At 40.7% G+C, this 16,942-nt stretch overlaps 1 protein-coding gene across 1 annotated transcript in view; it reads right to left on the bottom strand.

Annotated features, from left to right (window-relative positions):
* ppfia2 (PTPRF interacting protein alpha 2) overlaps nucleotides 1-16,942 on the bottom strand; it is a 180,950-nt gene that overhangs the window by 8,581 nt on the left and 155,427 nt on the right. Inside the window, 13 exon segments of the mRNA XM_040035557.1 lie at nucleotides 254-351; nucleotides 493-668; nucleotides 767-799; nucleotides 1,779-1,841; nucleotides 4,989-5,189; nucleotides 5,662-5,743; nucleotides 10,368-10,458; nucleotides 11,205-11,386; nucleotides 11,954-12,084; nucleotides 12,241-12,270; nucleotides 13,197-13,437; nucleotides 14,420-14,637; nucleotides 15,858-15,990. Coding sequence (XP_039891491.1) covers nucleotides 254-351; nucleotides 493-668; nucleotides 767-799; nucleotides 1,779-1,841; nucleotides 4,989-5,189; nucleotides 5,662-5,743; nucleotides 10,368-10,458; nucleotides 11,205-11,386; nucleotides 11,954-12,084; nucleotides 12,241-12,270; nucleotides 13,197-13,437; nucleotides 14,420-14,637; nucleotides 15,858-15,990 — 1,679 coding nt within the window.

The raw sequence follows: 16,942 nt of genomic DNA, 5'->3' as shown, positions 1-16,942 counted from the left end.
CATTTTACCAGATTTAAAATACTTTTAGACCAGATGTTAGTCTGGAAATTTCTGATAGAGTAAGATTTCACACACAGTTCATACAAAGCGGAAATAAGAACAACTGTTAGTTATTCATTTTATGTTTTAAAGGAACTGTCACAGAAATACAGTTATGTTTTCATGCAGGAACTCAAAGACAAATCATGGAGGAAATTTTCAGCCTTGGCGAAGATGCGCACTCTCAAACTGCTCGTGTCTTGGATGTACTTGCCTCTCATTTCATGCTGGCTTTGCTCCCTGCGTCTCTCCAGCTCCTTCCTGTCATAGTTGAGCTTCTTCAGACACATGATCCCGTACTGTAAACTTGTTCTGATTTCAGGAAAACAAAGTTAAAAAGAAACGGATGCCCTCTCAGCTTAGCACCTCCCAAAAAGCCTTTTAAAGTATGAGTTACTAGAGCCAGATCAAACATTTTGTACATATATTATAAGTATGATGCAAGTCTACTACCTGTGGAAGCTGTCCACCATTTTAAGGTGCACCCTCAAGTCCTTCTTGGTGAGGTGGTCCAGCATACGGGCATCCACGAGGCACTCCATGAAGTAGCTGCGGTACTGAGGTAGTCCTAGACTGGGCAGCCACTCGTTCCCTATCCACTCATGGTTCATGTCACCATAGGCAAGAGTCTAATAGAAAACACATTTAACACGATATTTAACAAAACTCGCCAAACCAATTGCACATTTTCACTCTGCCTGTAAGAGACAACAGGCTTTCCACCCACCTGTGCCCAGCTGCCCTCTTCAGACTCAGACTTCTGGCTCAAACACAGGGGAAAGAAAATGAGAGAAAATGAAGACCAATTGTCACTTTTAGAACAATAACAAATCCTTAAAGTGCATCCAAATCAAACTGATAGTGCATGAGGAGATCCTGAAGGAAAACACAAATTTCAGCAGCAGCTGTTATACACCTTATGGCTTATGATGTTTTTTGTTTTTCATACCCAATCAAAAGTAGACCCTGTCAAAATTGGCATTTGCTGTAGTGTTCCAGCAATTTCGATAGCTGAAGGAAGGTGCTTTTATTTATTTTTTTTAACTTAATTTACCTTAAATTGCATGTAAGTGGATGACAATGGAGACTCTCAATTAAAATAATGGGACAATCTGAATCCAGTTAATTATGATACAATATGGTAATAAAATAAATCAAACAAAAAAAAACCCCCAAAACGTACCCATCAGTTTATAACGAACACTCTGCCTGCTACAATAACACTGACACTTGCCTCCGGATTGGCCTGAGAATGAGGTGATGAAACGTCTCTCCACACGTTTACAAGTTTCTCTATTTCTAAGATTGGTATTTTGATTAAACTCTACGGCATGCAGTTTCATAAGGATAAGTCCCCTGTATGCGAAAAAGCTGACTGCGAAATGTGATTTAAATAACTCTGACATCTGGTATGCGGTGAGTAACAACACCACAGAAATAAACAGCTGAGAATTGATGATTCGTGACCTTTCATTATGGAGCTTTACTGAGCCAAAGAACAGTGAACGGTGACTCAAACCTTCATTGAGGCATCAGCAGCTGCTAAAAGCTTCAAGCTGGCCATTAGTGTTGAGAAGAGGTTCATAGACCGGGGAAGGGTTTAAGCGCTTCATGTCTTCTCCATTAGAAACCATTCATATTTTTCCACAACCACCCTCTGATAATCGCACTTATACCACCAGACAAATATGAGTGACAGAAAGAAAAGGGTAACCGTTAAAGGACACAGCAGGACTGACCGTTTTGGAAGGGGCTGCCAGGGTCTCCATCTCCTCATGGGTCACCCATACATTGCCTGATGGCTATAAGGGGCAGAGCCCAAGAGACAGAGCAGCAGCAGGGTTGGTAGTAGAGGTCCGGTAGGAGGGGCAAGCAGTGTTAAAGAAGAAGAGCAGCACCACTGTAAGCCAATAGTGTTATAGCATCACAGTCAGATGATGAACTGGCCCCAAACCCGCCAGGGGTCAAAGGGCATATGCAAAGGACAAAAACACAAAGTATAACACAAGACATATGCATACAATACATACACAAGAGACGCAGATAACAGGGACATTTGGCATGCACAACATTTAAGACTGAATAAATTAGTAACCAACACCAACAGACATGTAAATTACACATTACCCATCTATTCACCTTCCACTAGCAGACAGCCAGTTCACTCAAACAAGCGAAACAAAACACATCTCTAATGGTGTCTGTCCATATCATTCACACCTACAGGTGCAACTAACAATAGTAGTGATGATTATGTTAATTGTCTTGGCTACTCTACGTGATAAATTAGTAAGAAAGGCAGTTAAATGGACCTGGACTATGTTTGGGGATTTTTCCATTAATGATGTTCTTATTATTGAAATAAAAAAATACAGTAACATAATGCTAACCTTTAATAAACCTCTCTGTGTGACTGTATTACATTATTTTTTAATTTATTTTTTTTTTAAGCTGGTTTCTCTCATTGTTGTCCGTTTGGCTGCATTGAGTTGTCACTGTTGAGCAAAAGAATGACTGTTCAGCAGCTACGGGATCAGATATTATTGCCTAGATAATAAAAATGTAAGGCAGTGATTTCCAGTCAAGGGTCACTATAGGACAGATGGGGCAACTATGGCTCAGGAGATAGAGCAGGTCGTCTAGCAGGTCGAAAGCGTCCTTGGGCAAGATACTCCCAATGCGTCCATTGGAGCGTGAAAATTTGAGGGCATATAAGGTGAATGGGTGAATAAGGCCTGTAGTGAAAAGTGCTTTAAATGGTAAATGGCCTGTATAGCGCTTTACTAGTCCCTAAGGACCTCAAAGCGTTTTACACATCCAGTCATCCGCCTGACAGAGGCGAGGCTGCCGAACACTGGCGCCACCGGGCCCTCTGACCACCACCAGTAGGCAACGGGTGAAGTGTCTTGCCCAAGGACACAACGACTGAGACTGTCCAAGCCGCGGCTTGAACCAGCAACCTTCCGATTACAAGGCGAACTCCCAACTCTTGAGCCACGATCGCCCCACGATTGTATCTCACCAGATAAGTTAATTTTCACTTTTCTATTTGAACTAAGCACCAGTCTATTTAAACTGGACTGGTTTAATATGTGTGCATATTACTGTAGAAAGTAATTACTCTGGAAAAAAAATCAAATGTAATTAAAAAAAACGTAGACGTGAAAGTTACTATTGTGTGCTAATAGTTTAAAAAAAATTGCTAAAGAAACTGCGAAAAGTATGAACAGGGGGATGAAGTTGTTAGCTTGGGATACATGGAGAATAAAAAAGTAGTATAAACTAAATGTGAAAAAGAAGGGTGGGTCTGACTGTGAAGCAGCACGCTCATTAACTAATGACTTGCGATCGTTAGCCATTTACCGTGATGTTTCGCATTATAGGTAATTATCCATTATGAAATGGATATGACCAAGATTTATAGTATAAAATATAAATAAAATCAACAAATTGATCTGTGAAGGGGTTCTTGAGTCCATCTGACAGGTGTTTGAAGGTAAAACATTTAAAAAGGTTGGGATGAAATGGTAAAAGGTAAAAACCATTGCATTTTTCTGGTTTCAACGAGGCTGGGAAACCACCTGAGTCTTTACACTCTCTAGAGTTTCTGCTTGACATGCACATCCTGCTGCATTTACAAGGTCAATTAACCCCCTCTGTTAAGTGCAGAGGTTTTAAGTGTGAGGCCTGCCACAGTTGGGGGAGTTTGATTGGACTCGTCTCTGGCTCTGTAATGAAAATTTCATGAGGTGTGGAAGTGGAGCTAAGTGGTGGAAGAGAGGGTGAGGTGAAGGGGTAGCACAGCGGAGAGAACCGGCAAAGTTACTAAACAACAGGAGAGCTGAGAAGAGATTCTGAGCTATAATGCTTGCATGCATACTAGCAGCATCTAAAAACAACTTTAATGAATGCTCCTGGCTGGGTTTATACAGCCAATGCAACTTCTCACGTCTGTATGATATATGAGCTGCACTGTAAGTCTAAGTGTACCTTTTGTATAACAGCATATTTGCTCTGCAGTGCGAACAGTTGCAATCATTAAGGAACAGCAGAGTCCTCAGAGTCTGTATGCAATTATCATGACAGGAGGGAGCAATGAAAGCAACTGTGGTGTGGAATAACTGGCAAGCTAAATTACAGTACACGTAGGAGCCATGTTTTACAGACTGGGCCATCACCAACTCCCACTGTAATATACGCTTACTTATCATAAAGCAACTGTTAAAAACCGCAGACAACCTGGATGTGATGGTAAGGACTGAGCGTGTTACCCATGCGTGAAGATGTGGTGTATGCAAGCAGGGAAGCTCATGTCCCAAAAATATTTGCTAGAACTGATTTGGAGGCAGAAATTATGATTGCAATAACCTTTTTTTTCTTGCAGAAGTGTTGCAGTACACGTATGTGCACTATAACCAATGTAACCTAGTTAGCTATAGCTAGCTAGAGCTTCAAGTGCTTTAACTACATCATAAAAAAACACATTTAAAAAAAAAAAAAATCACAATGAAAAACTAAAAATACACATGACCAAACTCACAAAAACTCAATTTAAAAGGTGCAAAACAGACAGAATGTATGTTGAAGGAATGGCTCCACATTTCAGGATTTAAAACCATAAGATTAAACCAGGAACTTGTTAGCTCAGCTTTGGATAAAGATGGGAAACAGCCGTGTAAAGTCAGGTCTATCCAGCATCTTGAAAAATCACTAATTCCTTTTTTGTTTCGTTTTTTGTGCGGGTAGATATGCAGTTTATTATCATTTTCTGATATACCTAGGCTAGCTAGGCTAACTGCTTTCCCATGTCCAAATCCTTGTTCCTTCTTTGTCTGTTTTTTGCCAATTCTGTTGTTACAAATTATGAGAAAATTTCCCTCTTTTAGAGCAACGCTTCCTTCAACAAATATGTGTGGAAATAAAATTCCCACATTTTCCGTGTAACTCACGGTTCTGGAGGTGGGCGGGGCTGAGGGGCTGGTGAGGGAGACCATTTCCTGGATTGCCAAGCGAAGTTTGAGGCGGTGCAGAGGGTTACTGATTCCGATCTCCCGCTGGATTTCGGTGTCAGATAGGGCCGACATGATGGCACCGCTCTTCACGTTGGCACGACATGCTGCCACGTACCAGGCCGGCATCCCCAACCACAACTTCATCACACAGAGGTGAGGAGACAACAGTGTTAACCTGAAACACTGAGTACTTATTTGGCAATAAAAATCATGTTAAAAAAAAACAAACAAAAAACTTTTAGTCAAATATATTTTAATATCAGCCTTAATCCCATATGGCGCCATCTTTAACTAGAACATTGTGCTGGAGGATTAGGGAGGTCATGAACTGGCTTGTGAATGTACATATGCTAGTAAACATTAGGGGGCAGAAGAGTGTCTGTATTTTGGGTCCTTTAGCTGTATATTCCAGTGTTTTCTTAAACGTCACTGAGTCACTACAGTGATCATCACATATTCTTAAATTTCTATTCTGTGCTACTGTTCGGTAAATATCCATGCAAGTGATTGAAAACTGGGTCATAACTTCATACTTCAATAAAAGTAAAGCTACATCCATCATACGCGTTTCAATTATTAATATACCTACTAGTGATAGGTGACCATTTACCTCCAGCCACGCAACAACAGTAGGACCGTCCCACTGGGCAAAAGGTAAACCCTTTCTCCTAGCCTCCTCCAGCAGCTCGTGTCTGAGGGCAGGGACAGAGGAGACCTGGTATGAACACATGAATTTGTACATCCTGAACACACATTTGTTCAGTCTAACAAAACACCAGACTTTCTTACATCTCGCATCCTAAAACCTGCTCACATGCTCTTCACAAATTCCTGCAGTTAACGTTGTGCTGTTGCAGATCTGTGTGTGTGTAGTACACAAAGAGGATTGTACTCATTCACATTTTATCTCTCGGTCCAGCCTGTACTCCTATAGCATTGAAAGGGGCAATAATTCATCATTCACTTCTGTGCTAACAGACAGTGGAGCGCAGATATGCACAGCTGTATCTGCACTCAGAGAAACACACAGGCCTTGCATTAATGCAATTCACTGACTTCACTGAATCCACAGTCCTTTAGGCTAGCTCATCCCTGTCATGTCTGCAATACGGAGGGCTAAAGCTGACATAATGAAAAGAAATCAATAAATGGATAAATAAATGGCTGACATTAAATTCCTCTCAATAAATAATTGAAAAATAATGCAGAAATTATACAATTATGACAGGTGAGAATCCCATTTGAATTGTAACCATATTTGTGTTATTCCCCTGTTTATTATTATTTCCATTTATTTTGTCTTTTTGTTAAACCTTGGTGGTTTAGACTTTGGCCAGTTCTGAGACTAGGAGGAGACACAAATCCCGGGGAGGGTTGTGTCAGGAAGGGCATCTGGCATAAAAATCTGCCAAATAAAATATGAAAAGAAATCCACTGTGGTGAACCCTTGTGAATAATGTTACAGATGAAGAAAAGGTTGGTTTATTTGTAAGTTTTCTTTATGCATTTACACCTTTGTGTTCTATTTGTGAGCTTGGTGTTGATTAGCCAATAGCTGCCAAGTTGACCCTTGACAGTCTCTATAAGCAGAAATGCACAAATAAATGAAAAAAAGCAAACACAAGAAAAGAAAAGCTTGGTGAAATAGAGACTAAAAATGCTAAGAATATATAATACAGAAATAGAAAAGACATGATGACCCCCTCCATTAAGTTCCACCTTATTGTGCGCTCGAGTTACATCCGCAGCTATGCCGTACGAGGCGTTTACCCTGGTAGGATTTCCCAAGGTAAACTGGTCCTGGAGGTGCAAGGCCAGGTCCCCCCCTCAAAAGACTGCTATGAAGAACACAGCACGCTCCTCATGGCCTGGTCTTAGCCCTTTATACACACGAGGCAGCGCTCCCATGGACCCATCACCTACGGGACAAGCCATAGGTGTGTGGTGCAGAGTAAATCAAGGTGGTGTAAGCCTTGGCAAACCAATCCCCAGTTCCTTAAACTGGTTCTTGGGATATTGGAAGCTGAGGTATTTCAGCCATATCCAAGTGGGAGGAAGCCCCCAGGCAGACGCAGGAAATGCTGGAGAGATTTTGTCTCTCAGGTGGTTTGGGAACACCTCTGAGGAGGTGGATAAAGAGAAGATCTGGGAATCTCTGCTTCGATGGCTACTCCCAGAACCAAGACCCGGGAGAGTGTCAGGAAAAAAAACATGGATGGAAAATATTTGGAATGGAAATAAAAAATAAACAGTAAATAATGCAACGGTCTGTCATTATTTTTAATGATTTAATTAATGCCTTATTATCTAAATGTTTTTATTATTTTTAATACTATTTTCAGTGCATCTCAAGTCACATCTATTTACTGAGACATTTAGGCATTTACGCATTTGCATATTTTGGATTTTTGGTAGTTATGACTGTATACTATTTGTAAGCTAATATAAAATGTTACCTTTAAATTACATAACAGATGCAGCTATGGAGAGCAAGCTGTCTCTAGTAATTTAAGACTTGCTACTTAAAGTTTGCAATAGTTCAACCTGGAACTCTAAATTTCTTTCTGCATATTTTGATCTAGATTGTAAAATATGTTCACACTATATTTAGAGGATTGCTTCAACCTTGGCAGAAGTACTGCATCAACAACAATGCCCACACCTGGAAAGCACAGTGCTGCAGTTATCTGCTCAGTGATTCTGGGCACCACACTAAACACGATTATCCATCTCATCGTAGTTTTTTTCTGCAGAGATAGATTTTCATTTGTTTCGGATGTTTGAATCATGCAGTCGGGTGTTTTTAAGTGAAACTTGTCTTCACACTTTCTCGGCTGTGCTCCATGTTTTGTTTTTTTAGCAGGTGTTGAAGTGTAACATCTGAGGTCTAAGTACTATTTTGTTATGCTTCCTTTTGAGGGTAGCTTTGAGCACTGGAAACAACCTATTCAGCCCAATGCAATTTGCACCATATCGACAAGGAGAAGCAAATAGATACTCTTTGTCTGTCATGCAAAGAGCTATTTGTGTTGTGCTGAATCCTCCCACATTCAGCGAGATACAGAACTGATAAACAGCCTAAAAATGTCTGATGAACAGGGGACCGAGGAACACACTCGTACTCACATCCACGCACGAAAAAACAACAACAACACAGTTCCTATTCTATTTTGTGAACACATTTCATAACAAAATGAAAAAAAAAATCAAACTCTGAATCAACCTCCCCTTCCCCGATTGTGTTGTCAAAGAACTTGACAAATGGAAGGAGAGGGCTTTGTAATAAATATGATACATGTAGCACTCTCAGCATTGAAGGCCTCGGTGTGGTGAAAGGGCACTTAAACACACCACACATGGCACACAAAGGCCTACAGGTGACAGAGGAAATGTGTTCATCCAAACACAACCAGATACATTCACTGTCTTATCTATCCAGCACATGGGGAAGATAGCTCATGTTTTATGTTCAGGTCAAGTCTAATGCATGGAGAAATACATCCACTGAACATAGCTGGGGGAAAAGGGAAGTAAGGAGACAGTTATGATAAATCATACAACCAAAAAGAACCTCTGACATTCCCATAACCAGATGTTGCAGCTGGTTATTTCACACAAATAGATAAGAGACACAGATAAGGAGAGGAAAACATTCTGGGTATAAAAATTGGGCCCCAGGTTTAGCGGCGGCACATTCTCTGTCCAGCCATGGATGCAGCTGCCATTGAACTGTAAAAAGGGGGGGAAGAAAAAGTGCTCATGTGGTAAATGAAAAAAAAGAAAAGAAAGAAAGCAATGGCATCATTAACAGCCATGAAGGATAGATAGATAAGAGACGTCAGCTTTGGCACTGGTTCTTTCAGGAGAGGACGGATGAGCAGACACACAGAAGAGATGACACAAAGGGCAAAATGGCTGAGACAATGTCATATCCAGGAGGGCATTTATACATCCTCACAACTTACCCGCTTTGTTAGAGTCAGAGGATGATGAGAGGGAGAGGAAGGGTAAGAGAGGAGAGAGTCAAAGAAGAGAGAAAGAGGGAGAAAGAGAGCGACGGGGAGACAAAAGTACACACATGTTAATGAGTTTATAGGCAAATTCACCCTACGGCTCTAAACACAAACACTTGCACTCCCACTCACTCGCGCACACACACAGAGACACATATCTCACAATGGAGGACATTCTTTAACAGGAGCATCTGTAGAGCAGTCCAAAAAAGTCATCTTCTACAATGCAGTCCTGATCACATCTCGTGCAGCAGAAGAAATGAGAAATGCACTGAAACACAGCAAGACCCTCCCCTCCATGGCCTTACATTCAAATGCTCAGTTACATTCAGATACTTGTTGTTACCTCTTGAAGGAAAACAAAACACACCAACAATGAGATCACAGCAGTACTGATCAACCAAGATGCTGAAATGGAAATAGTGCAGGCAGCTTAATGGCATGCAGTGAGGAGGAGGAGGAGGCACCAAGATGCAAGGTGGTGGCGTGTGGTCTGAATCCCGGACACTGCTATGAAGAAGTCGGTGCAGTGGAAGGAAAACAACACATTTGTCAACATACGGAACAACAGTAATCTCTATTGACCAAACTACATGGGAGGCAAAGTTATCCGTCATGACAACTCAATGTGCACTTCGAGCAAATGACATTCATCATTTGGCACTGAGGCATGGCAAATGCGCACACACACACGAACATACACGCACATTTATTCTGAAACACTCCAGCTGAGAGAGCCGATGTGTGAAGGGGTTTCCCTTTTGTTTCTTCCCCCCAAGAAGGCACCTAATGTGTCTGAGTGTAATCTATGGGTGGTGTGTTAGGAAAGCCATCTATAGCTTCCAAAGTGACAAAGAACCTTTGTGCGATTAATTGGCTTTTTAGCCTGGATCAATAGTGTGACTTTGGCTGTGTGTCTGAATACAATGGGGCTGATCTGTGCTCGTGGATACTGATCGAGCTTCTGCTTTGTATTGATCCTGTTCTCAGGATTAAATCGGTTATGGTAGAATATACAGTGAAAGAAAAGAGGTTAAAGGCAAACCCAGGAAAAGGAGGGTGTAGCCATTGTCTCTATACCATGTTCAGACTGGTTTATATACTGCAATGTAGCAGTGAGTGGGAATTCTCAAGAAGGTTTGAGTTGGATTGTTTCCAAAGAAAATGTTTCTTCTCACAGGGTACCTAAATGTCTGTGTTATTATATTAAATGGATACTGCTGGGTGTGCATTAAGGGACTATAATGATACTAACTCCACCTCAAAATGTTGTAGTGAAGTGGCACTTAGGATAAAAGCTTACTTCTTTTTCAATCTGCGGTCCTTCTCAGCCTGAGTGCCCAACTTGCTCACCCCCATGTCCTGGCCCGCCATGTCTGAATCCATCATTGTTGCTGTGGAGAACAAATGGATTTAAGTGAATATAATCAGATACTGTTAATATGAATGAATGAATGAATGAATAAATAAATACATAAATAAATAGTGTATTTGTATTTTTAGTTGGCAACCAGTTAAATAAATTCATCTACTACAAAGAGACAGACTGCAATGTGAATGTCTGTCTGCATTTATAATATATTGTTTGCAAACCTTTGCCATTCTGTCTGAGAGTGACTGCAGTCCGCAATTGTTTGCAGAGGTTAAAGATGGGAGGCAACCTGTCCCCAGTCGCCCCCAGTTGTGACTGAAAGTAGTCATCCAGGTTGCTGAGGGTGTTGCACACTCAATCTCTTGACCACTTGGTCACTACAACTACTTCCATTCGTTCAATGAATACAAAAAAAACCTAAATGCAACAGGGCAACCTCCAATCATTTTCCCACCTTTGTATTTTAATTCTAGTGTAACTGAGCCATAAAACAGAGCCTTCACAATTGAAACTAGTAGGTGATGACACTGTGGCTATGCCAAGCTGATGCATTTTTAGTATGTTTATGCTGCTAACATGAAGTTATACGTTGACTAGCTGCAGCAGTAGAATTCTAAGTAGTACTGTCCAGTTTGTAAACTCTGAGAGACCTTCTTAGCTGGCAAAAATTGCAGCTAAGAGTGCTTTTTAAAAAGTTTTTTTTTTTTTTTAGACAAAATAGACCAAATTGTAATAGTATTAAGTAAAATATCCCAGCGCTGTACTCGCCTTGTGGATCTACCATGACCTGTCTGTGTGCTAGGTGTGCCAGTCGGCCTTTTTCCTTCTTGCCAAATAATCGTCCGATGGAGGATTTAATGCCCTTCTTCTTTGGCTGCTTGTGGAGGGAGTCCTGGCTGCTGGCTACACTACTTAGGGCACTGGCTTCAGCCTCTAAAGAAGCCACAATCCTGAGGACAGAAACATACAGACAGTATTCAGAAAAGGAGTGTGTGCAACATTTTAATTTTATGAGATAATCAAAGGTTTTCCATTATAAGCTTATGTTAAGAAGTATATTTGTCATCTCAAGTACCTTTTATTTAATGCCCTGCTGTGTTACTCTAACTCGTTCTGTTATTAACTTTTGAAATGAAAGTTTACTGACTTTTTCTTGTGTTGTATCCCGGGAATATTTGCTGCTTATAGCAAATGTACTTTTTGAGCATTTTATGCAAATTATTGAAGCTTCATCTCATCTGATATCACTGCAACAGTGATACTTTAGCTTTACTTTAGTGATACTTTAGCTGTGCTTTAGCTTTAATCATCCAGATATTGAGAAAGTACTGAAGTACTGTAATATCTTGGGTGTTGAAATATTATTCATAGCGCAAATTGCAGCTGAACTGGCAAGTACTAATTGGGCAGTATACTATCTAATTTTCATCAAAAGCAAGAATAGGATGACATCATCTACAAACACACATCATCGAGAACCTTTTTAAGAAATGCCTTCACTTACAGCAGGCACTTACCCTCGTGCATCGTTGTGCGAGGAGGCTGGCAGTGTGTGTGTCATTCGGACAGTGCGTGGCGTCGGAGGGGGGGATGTCTCACACTTAATGGTGGCCTTGTCCTCGCGGCCATCCTCATCCACTGCTGCTATCTGAGGGATGAGGGCAAAGGGGCGGGGCATTACAAGTGACCTCGGACACTAGTAAGTCAACAATTTATTCATGGTGTCACTCCTGCAACCAGCTCTGAGTTATAGTCAAATGGTATCATATTTAAAATCTGTTGAGCGAACTCTTGGTGTGTGTACCTTTCTCCTGTGTTTCCTCAAATCACTGGGCTGTATGGTGAAGGAAAAACAGAAAAAAAACTATCAATATCCACGTGTTAAAGCATGAACAAAAACTTGAACTCCTGCATGCTGGTGAAAAATAAAACAATTAGCTCACTTATAGAAATATCATGTACCATTAGAAGCTCATGAGCCATTGCCCAATACCAGACCACCTATTTAGAGATCAGCACTGAGGAATAAAGAAAGACTGGTAAACAAGTCAGTTGAATAATCAATAAAATCAAAGCCTTATTGCTTTGAAATCCCATGGGTAAAGAAGACATTTACACTGTTCCCACTAGACACCTGGGTTGAATGATGATAGTCGAGAGAGCTCTCCAATATGTTTGTTGCGTTGCTACCTTCTAGAGCATTTTCAATACAGTTATCTGACAAATAATATGGCTTGCTGTGTGATAAACAGGTCTGTGGTACAGTTTTGATAAGTGAAGTTCTATTATTTTATGTGAACCATATTGAGAAAAGGACCTGTCCACCTACACATTACACCTACACGAGCTGCTCGGCCATGAAAGCCATGCTATGAAGCTCCCACTGCACGGTTTTTGTGCTGATATTAATGCTAGAGGAGGTTTGGAACTCTGTAGTTATTGAGTCAACGGAGCTTTGGCAACTTTTACACTCAATGCTTCTCAGCACTTGGCAACTCTGCTCTGCAACTTTAATCTGGCTTCAAGAAAACCAATAGGTGACATAATAAAGTTTCACATGCCGGGAAACTGTATTTTGTACCAACTGCATTACTATTCCCAGACTTCTAAACAAAGACCACATTTACAGTTTACATGGTGCTCTTGCAGGTAAAAAGATGGCAATTTATTGATGCAACATACATTATGTAAACAGAGGTCTGTTGTAGGATCTGTAGATGGTATGATAGAAGATGTCTCGCACGTGGTGATGTAACATACCAGTGTCATGACCCCCATGCGCTCCATGTCCCGGGCAGGGCTTCGAGGATCAAGCTTAGGTGTGGAGTGTCCGCTGGGTGGGGAAGAGGAGGCAAGCGAGGAGGCAGTTGCTGAGGCAGTGATGGAGGCTCCGTGGTGGTGCATTCGAGCCAGGTTTAGACCCTCGAGGCTAACGCTGGCCACTCGGTTCTCAATCTCCTCTGCTCGCAGCTCTGTTGACTCCTTCTCTTCCTGGATTAGCCTGGTATCAGGAAAATGCTGTGAATATTTTTCTATGTAAAACTTAAAAAAAAAAGAAAAAAAGAATCAAGCTGTGCATTTTTTAGCTAACTTAAAAAGCAAAAAATATAGAAGCTATACTGCTACAAAAATAGCCTCAGCTTTCAAGTTCTTTAAAGGTAGATTTCAGCAGATTTGCAACGCTCAGTCCTTTAAGTCCCTGCAGTATCAGGTAAAGTAATTAAAGGACAAACTAAAGAGTTAAAAGGCTAAAAGTCGGGTAATTAACCACACTCTGTATCTAACTTTGTAATTAGCTGAAAGCTCAACACTTTAGATTCATGATCACTTTACACAATAGGACCACATTAAATCTTTCTAAAAGAAATGTAGCGCTGCGTCTTTTGATGTAGATGTAAATTAGCAAAGACCACAAGGCACATTAACAGCCCTTGAAATAAAGAAGTAAGTAAAGTTGTGCCTGGGGGTCATGAATACTTATTGGCACAAGATAATTACAGCATTATCAAGCAAGAGGCACCTCACATTTCCCAAAACACTGAGTGCATACAAGAATAGTGTTTGGGTCACATACGGGAAGAGTAATCTACAGACACCTTTAGTGGTTTACCTGTGAGCTCGGCAGACACACATTTTGTCTAGAGAGTGAATTACTATGCGGCTCATTTTCTCTAGGGCACTTTTTATCTTGCTTCTGTGGTTACTAGCTTGAACACAAGGCAACCAAAATCAATGTGGGTGTGTTAATTTTTAATTCTAAAAGCAGAGTTTTTGGGTGAAATATTACTTTAGCAACCAAGGACAAACAAGGTGGAGTTATGGAAGCAGAATATCGCTCCAAACTTTAAAGTCTTTCCAAACATGATCTTAAAAACATATCAAGTTGGTCTCCAGTAAAGTGGATTTAGAACGAGGAGGCGGATCAATACGTCTGGAAATCTGGCCTTCAGTATTAAATTTATACAACGGCGTGTGTCAGCTACCGGATCTCCTTGTTGATTGCGTCCAGCTGCTCCTGAAGCATCATGGCCAGAGTTTGTGCATCGGAGTGACCACTGGGAGACAGCAGGTCCATGGAACTGAACAACGTCTCCCTATCGTCGTCGTCAATGTCAGACATTTCCGTGTCGCTCTCAAAGTGGTGGCCTCCCAGGACCCCCAACTGCTGTGAGCGCCATTCAGGCTCCCCCAGTGACTTTGCCTGCATACAGAGACAGAGTGAAACTGTGACTACAAAACAATATCTTATTAGTTATGAACTAATATTTTGAGATCATTACTGGAAACTGAAAACATAGTCATGCAATACAATTTTATGAGAAGCACTTATGCTTTTTCCCCCTGATTATGTCCTATTACTGACTCTAATAAGACTTAATGACTTCTCTAAGCAGTAGTAGTGGCGACACACCAAAAGATGGAAATGGTTTTTGTTTCATTTAAAAGCAGTATCCTATATATTTATAATGTGTGCTGCACTCATACTTGAATTGCCATAACCTGTATTTAGAATCCAAAAACTTTAAACCTCCAAAATAAGAGCCTACAGAAAATGTTCACATTAAGCCTGTCAATAATGTTATATTAAAGGTTCAAGGCCCAATTCAGACCCAGTACATTGTTGCCAGGTCTTTGTCTCTGGTCATCATATTTGGTAAATGTAGTGTGTGCGCATCACTAACAGTAACCCCTTCATTCCAATCAAGGTATGCCGGAAAGCATCTCTGAATGCACAATACATAGAGCCTAGAAGCAGATGGGCTACAGCAGCAGAAGACCACACAGAGTCCCACTCCTGTCAAGAACAAGAAAGCGAGGCTACACTTTACCTGAGCTCATTAAAATTGGACAACAGAAGATATGAAAAATGTTCTCTAGTCTGATGAGTCTTGATTTCTGCTGCTACTTTTAGGATGGCAGGGTCAGAATTTGTTACAAACAACATCAGAACATGGATTCATCCCGCCTTGTGTGAACAGTTCAGACTGCTGCTATCAGTGTAATGGTATGGGGAATAGGCTTCATGTCACAAAGCTCAATCAGGTCAAACTGGTTTCTCAAACATAACACTAAATTTACAGCAATCAGAAAGTCTCTACAGCCACCAAATCTGAAGCAGCTGTATGAAGCTCTGAGGAGTCCTTCTAGCAACGTGTTTAATCTATGTGATACAGAATAAAGGCAACCCAACCCAGTACTAGGAAGGTGTAATGAAGTTTCCAGTGAGTGTATATTGAAATATTTTAGTCCCTGTTGGATTTGCCAAACTGGAACTTCTCCAGTATCTAAATTTAACTCACTGCGTTAAAGCTGACACTGTTCATTGACAGACCACTAAAGAAGCTCTTAGATGTTTTTAAAATAGAAACATTTAAATATAAGTAAGATTGAAAGGCAGACAAACCAGATGTTATTCCTCACCTTGGTTTCTCGCAGACCTATTCGACCTCTCCTTTGTCGATGGATGACCTTTGCTGAGCGGTAGTGGTCCGACTGGGTTTCAGCCAGAGATCCCAAAGAGAATCGAAGCTCAGCTGATGTGTCCAGATGGGATCTGGGAAACAACTTGTATGAGTATTATTGAAGCTAAACGCAAAATGCTTGGTTACAGATTTTGTGTTTTTCATATGACAGATGAATAATATCTGAACCTGTTAAAGCAAATCCTTCAAACACAATCGTTAGCAGTGATTTTGTTTGGGTCGTAAAGCAGATTGCCAGTAGATAAGACACAGCAAGAAAACTTGCAGTACCGATTAGTTACACAAGCAGGAAACCAGTCAGATGTTATATTTTGATACCTCAAGCGTACCTATTAGTCACAGTGAGGAGGTGCAAAGTGTACTTCTTGAAGGATAAGAGCTTGTTATGCATGCTTCTATGGCTGCAAATTGTTTGTCTTTGGAAGAGATTAAGGCTGCCACTGTCAACACGTCAGCTTTGTAAGATTAGAACTTCAAGCAGCATGAAATGGAAACCAGAAAATATCCAAAAATAGATGCCAAAAGTTCCATTATACCAGTGTTTCTAACAATAGTGTAACAGAGCAAGTAGTTTTCACAGAAGGATAAAATAACAGGAAAGCTCCTGGAGACTGAGTATCTATTTGCCTCTCTTTGCTTCCTGTTCCATAAACACACACATTAGACTAAATCTGAATCTCTCGTGGCCTTTTATTGCATGTCTAGTGTAACACATCTTCTTTATGTTGCAGATGTTTTCACAGCATCCACGTTTTTCTTGAGTCATTTGCTCACCTTGTAATACGTCGTGTATCCAACACTAACGTTTGGACACAGAACCAACTAATGTTCAGGGATCACCGTGCTCCCACTGAACAAGCCAATTTTTTTTTTTCTTTAGCCCATTTCTGAGAAGCACTTGACTGACAAGCTTCCTCAGCAACAGAAACATACATTCCTTGTCTTTATTCTCCTAGTAAAGTCTAAAAAACATATAGTAAAATTAGATTTATTTGAAAGTTCATGAATCAAATTGTTGAATCA

This window comes from Simochromis diagramma, unplaced genomic scaffold (assembly GCF_900408965.1).
Source record: "Simochromis diagramma unplaced genomic scaffold, fSimDia1.1 OVJJ01000816.1, whole genome shotgun sequence".
NCBI lineage: Eukaryota > Metazoa > Chordata > Actinopteri > Cichliformes > Cichlidae > Simochromis > Simochromis diagramma.
The sequence above is the reverse complement of the archived record's forward strand: the minus strand, read 5'-3'. Positions and strand labels throughout refer to the sequence as shown.